Consider the following 4746-nt stretch of genomic DNA (forward strand, 5'->3'; position numbering starts at 1 on the left):
TCCTCCCCCTTTTTCTCGTACTATACTGTCCTGTTCTCTGTTTCAGAGAATGTCTTATTTGTAGAATTCCCCTTTGAGAATTAAGCTGAGCTCTTCTGGGAGCTTTTTGTGGTTGGCATTAAGGCTTTAGGGAGTGCAGGGGGAGACACTTGAGAGGACTCCAGCCCCGTGGTCTGGCGTGGTGGATTCGCTCGGCTGTCAGAGCGCGTGGCCATGCACCTCCCCAAGGGAGAACGCGGACAGCACAGAGAGAAAGGGGCACAACTGAGATTCATTTCTCTTCTTCAGTATGGTTTTTCTCTTTCTCTTTAAAAAACAAACAAACAAAACAAAACAAAACAAAACCATCACACATCTTTCCTTTTTTTCTGCAAAGGTTTATTCCACAGAGGGGCTCAGTCCTTCTCGGCAGCTGCCTTCCTCACAGCTGCCAGCACATCACTCAGCCTCTCCCTCTTCCTTTTGGCGCGGATGTGCCGCCCCAACCTCTTTTTTTATTTGTTTGTTTGTTTCTTTTTTTTTTTAAATCTAGGGAAGGGTCTACAGGGTGTTCAGGGTCTCACTACTAGATCGGACTTGTAGTGATCCGCCTATTTACAGCCTCCCAGGAGCTGGGATTACAGGAGCGCGCCACCACGCCCAGTCTCAGTTGCTCTCTCAGCGCACCCCGGGGACGGGGCCGTCACACCAGGCGGGGGATCGAGCCCCGGCCCCTGCCCCCCACCCTCTTCTTGATGAACTCGAAGGCGCGTTTGTCCTCGGAGACCTCGAACAGCTCCATGGCACGCCACTCCCTTGGAGGGGGCAAAGCCGCACACCTCCTGGATCATGTCCTGCACGCACTTGGCGTGCGACGGTGGCTGTGCCTCAGTTTGCTCGCATTCTTAGTCACCTTGTGACCCTTGTTGAGGCCCACGGCCATGGGATAGCGTTGGGCCACGGCTCCTTTTCTCAATGGTTGCTGCAGCATTGAGAAGCCATAAGTCTTTATTTTTTATTAGCCCCAGTCTGCAAGGCCTCCTAATCGCATTCATCTTGGGGAACTGGTGCAGGCCCACAGTACTTGGTGGTCCTTTTTCCTTCTCCATCACATGCCCTGTCTCCCTCCTCCTCCAGTCCCCAAACACCCTTCCTGTCTCCACAGCGTCTCTCTAACGGCTTTCTGTCATCTATTTTTTTATTTTGCTCTTTAAATCATTTACACTTTGAGGTTCTCTCTAGAAGAAACCATGTGATACTTAACCTTCAGTATCTGACTTATTTCGCTTAGCATTGTGATCTCAAAGGACACACATTTTCCTTCAAATGGCTCAAGTTTTTCCTTCCCGGTGACAAAATAGCACTCCGTTGTGTACTCAGTACCACACTGCTGTATCTAGTACCTTTAATGGGCACAGGGGCAGCCTCCAAGGCTCAGCTAGCTGTAGGAGCTGCGGGGCAACGCACACGGCTATGCAGAAATTGCTGCCAACAGGATGCATGAACTCTTTGAGGAAGATGCCTAGAAGGGGATCAGCTGGATCGGATGGAGTATTTTTCTTTCCTTCTGTGCCTGGAAAGCCCTCTCTCACTTCAGGCCAGCTCCCAAGTCCTCTGCAGAGTGCACCAGGGTAACACAGAGCTCTTCCCTGCCGGGGGTTCTTCTGATTCCCCTGCTGGTTGGGCTGCACCCTCCCATTTCCCTCTCTGGGGCTCCAGAGTTCCAGGCCTCTACAGAAGGTCCACAGCACAGCCCCGGGAGAAGCAGGGCGCCCTCCTGCCAGCTCCTCCCAAGCCCATTCCGGTCTCACCCGCTTGCCTTCTTCACGCCCGCAGAGCAACGACGCCTCAGGGAACACTTGGAACTGGCTGTACTTCATCCCCCTCATCATCATTGGCTCCTTTTTTATGCTGAACCTCGTGCTGGGTGTGCTATCAGGGTAAGTCTCGGCTGTGCCCCCCTCCTGCCCGTGCCCCCTCACCAGCTTCCTCCCAGGAAGGGGCCATCAGAGCTTTCTCTACACAGATCAGGTAAATATCAGGCCTCTTCCCTTGCTGTGGCTCAGCCAGACTGTCCTCAGCATGCCATGGACAGATGCATAGATTGTGTACTGCTAGGGAAGCCAGTGAGGGGACTCCTAGGGGCTTTACTGCAATTTACATTTTTTAACCAAAAAAAATATAGTTTGAGTTTCCTCCTCTCCATAGTATATAAATAAAAACATATTTTTCTGACACAAATCGTTCCCAAATCCCACAGTTATTTTTGGCTTCATTGTAAATGGGCTTTCTAGGGTTGGGGATATATAGCTTGGTGGTAAAGGAATTGCTTACTATGCCCAGAACCCTGGGTTCAATCCCTGTCATCACAAATGAAAACTACATAAGCTTTGTATTTCTTACCATAAGAAGTCTGGGGACGTGTATGTGTGGTGGCTCCACAGTGTCATTCACAGCCTCAGATTCTTCCAGCTTTCCACTCAGACATCTTTTCAGGGGCTCCCCACCTCAGAGGGACCTCCTGGCCTCAAGATGGCTGCCTCATGCCCACAAGATAACATCCCATGTTCTGAACAGGGAGAGGAAGAGGAAAAGCGGAAGAGGCGGGGCCTACAAAAAGGAAGTGAGGTTGCCGTAGAAATTTTAAGCTGATGTCCCATGGTCTCATTATCCTAACCTAAAGAAGGACTGAAAATATTTTTTTGGCTGGGAGTCTGGAGAGATGGAAAATGGAATGTGTGGTCATCAACGGCTGGCGTGGCGCAGTTTTGTGCGCTTTTCCTCTAACAGCTTGCAGATATTGGGAAGTATGAAGTATGAGCCCATTTACAATGAAGCCAAAAATAACTGTGGGATTTGGGAACGATTTGTGTCAGAAAAATATGTTTTTACTTATATACTATGGAGAGGAAGAAACTCAAACAGAAACCCTTCCTTCTAGAACTCTCTTCTCCTCTCAGAACACATGCCCTCCAGGGAACCCCCAAATACACACACACACACACACACACACACACGGGAGGCTCCTTACAAATTCCAAAGCAGTGGACTCTGTCTTCCTTATGCTTCTCCAGAGAGTTTGCCAAAGAAAGAGAACGCGTAGAAAACCGACGGGCTTTTCTGAAGCTGAGACGGCAACAGCAGATAGAACGCGAGCTCAATGGGTACATGGAATGGATCTCAAAAGCAGGTGAGTCCTTTCATCCTGGGGCCTCGGGGCAGAAATCCTAGGCCACGAGGCACACAGCCACACGGGCCATCCAGATAAGCCTGTGGGAAGGGTCCCGATGGCATGAGAAAGAGAACCGAACTCAGTAGTCCCAGATTATAGCCACAAGAATCCAAAATATAGGATGTTAATACTCTGATGTTAAGCCAGGATGGGACCTTGTGTGGTGGTTGGGTCTAAAAGGAGACATTGGTCTCCACCCCAGCTCTGACACTTCCTGTTGACATACACGACCTCTCTGCCTCTGTCTGTTTAGCTGTTAGGCGAAGATGACATTAATACACTTGTCCCTTGCTAGACGTGGTGGTGTAGACTTATAATCCCAGAACTTGGAAGGCTGAGGCAGGAGGATTGCTGCAAGTTCAAAGCCTGAGCTACCTGAGCTACATAGTGAGTTCAAAGCTAGCCTGAACTACCTAACATGATTGTGTCTTCAAAAAAAAACAAAACAAAACAAAACAACAACCCTTGGTATCATGGGTAATGGGTTCCAGGACCATCTTAGATACTGTACCAGATCCTTTGGGTATTAAAGTCCCTCATAGTAAAAGAAGGAGTATTAACATGAAGCCTGTGCATCTCCCCCCCAAAAACTGAAGTTATCTCTAAATGTCTTGTAACACCTAATACAGTGTAAGTGCTGTGTTGCTCTACTGACTTGTGGTTAGAGTCATGACCAAAAATGTTTGCACATGTTCAATGCAAATGCTTTTTTTTTTTTTCAAATATTGTCAGTCCACGGTCGGTTCCATACATGGATATAAAGCCTGTGAGGATGAATGGCTGAGAGTCCTACCTCACACAGTAAGATAATCCAGGCCAGCTCACTTCGGAAAGCAATCCCTGACTCACAGCAGGCTTATACTTAGTTGTTCATCTGCCCAGCAGACACTTACAGGGCACCTGCTGTGCGCCAGATGCTGTTCCAGCTCCTGGGAATATGGTAACAAACAAAATAACCACATCCCTGCCCACAGGGCTCTGATATTCTTGAGAGAGGCAAAACAAATAAATACATTTCATGTTGTGTCTGCAAATGCCAAGAAGAAAAATAAAGAAAAGTAGAGTAAGTCCCAGTCTACAAACAAGTTCCATTCTGGGAGAACTTTCATTAATTCGGATTCATTCAATGAAGTGAGTCTTACAGCTGGGGAGCTGGTGCAGAGGTATCAGTACCTGCCTTGCAAGTGCAAGGTCCTGATTTCAATCCCCAGTACTAAAAAAAAAAAAAAAAAAGAATCTTATACACCTTTGAAGCAAATATACAATGAAAATTTAAAACACACACACACACACACACACACACGAGAGAGAATACTACAGATAAACTATTTTTACTTTTCCAATTACCTAAAAATGATAAGGTAGACATATGAGCTACTTCCTCAATTTGCCCCCTTCTACAAATGTTCAAAATGTGTGGTCCATTCATATTTGTGAAAGTTCACATTGCAAATGTACATCAGTCAAGGACTGAGGGTAGGAACCACAGAGGGTAGGAACCACTGAGGGTAGGAACCACAGAGGGTAGGAACCAC

The 4746-nt window shown here is 47.6% G+C and overlaps 1 protein-coding gene across 1 annotated transcript in view; it reads left to right on the plus strand.

The window, feature by feature from the left end:
- The window catches only part of Cacna1a (calcium voltage-gated channel subunit alpha1 A), a 184335-nt gene that overhangs the window by 80656 nt on the left and 98933 nt on the right, over positions 1-4746 (plus strand). The window contains exons 6-7 of the mRNA XM_023720124.1: positions 1816-1919; positions 3054-3169. Of these exons, the coding sequence (XP_023575892.1) occupies positions 1816-1919; positions 3054-3169 (220 nt within the window). The remainder of the gene's footprint in view (positions 1-1815; positions 1920-3053; positions 3170-4746) is intronic.

This window comes from Octodon degus, unplaced genomic scaffold (genome assembly GCF_000260255.1).
Source record: "Octodon degus isolate 3935 unplaced genomic scaffold, OctDeg1.0 scaffold00073, whole genome shotgun sequence".
NCBI classification, from domain to species: domain Eukaryota; kingdom Metazoa; phylum Chordata; class Mammalia; order Rodentia; family Octodontidae; genus Octodon; species Octodon degus.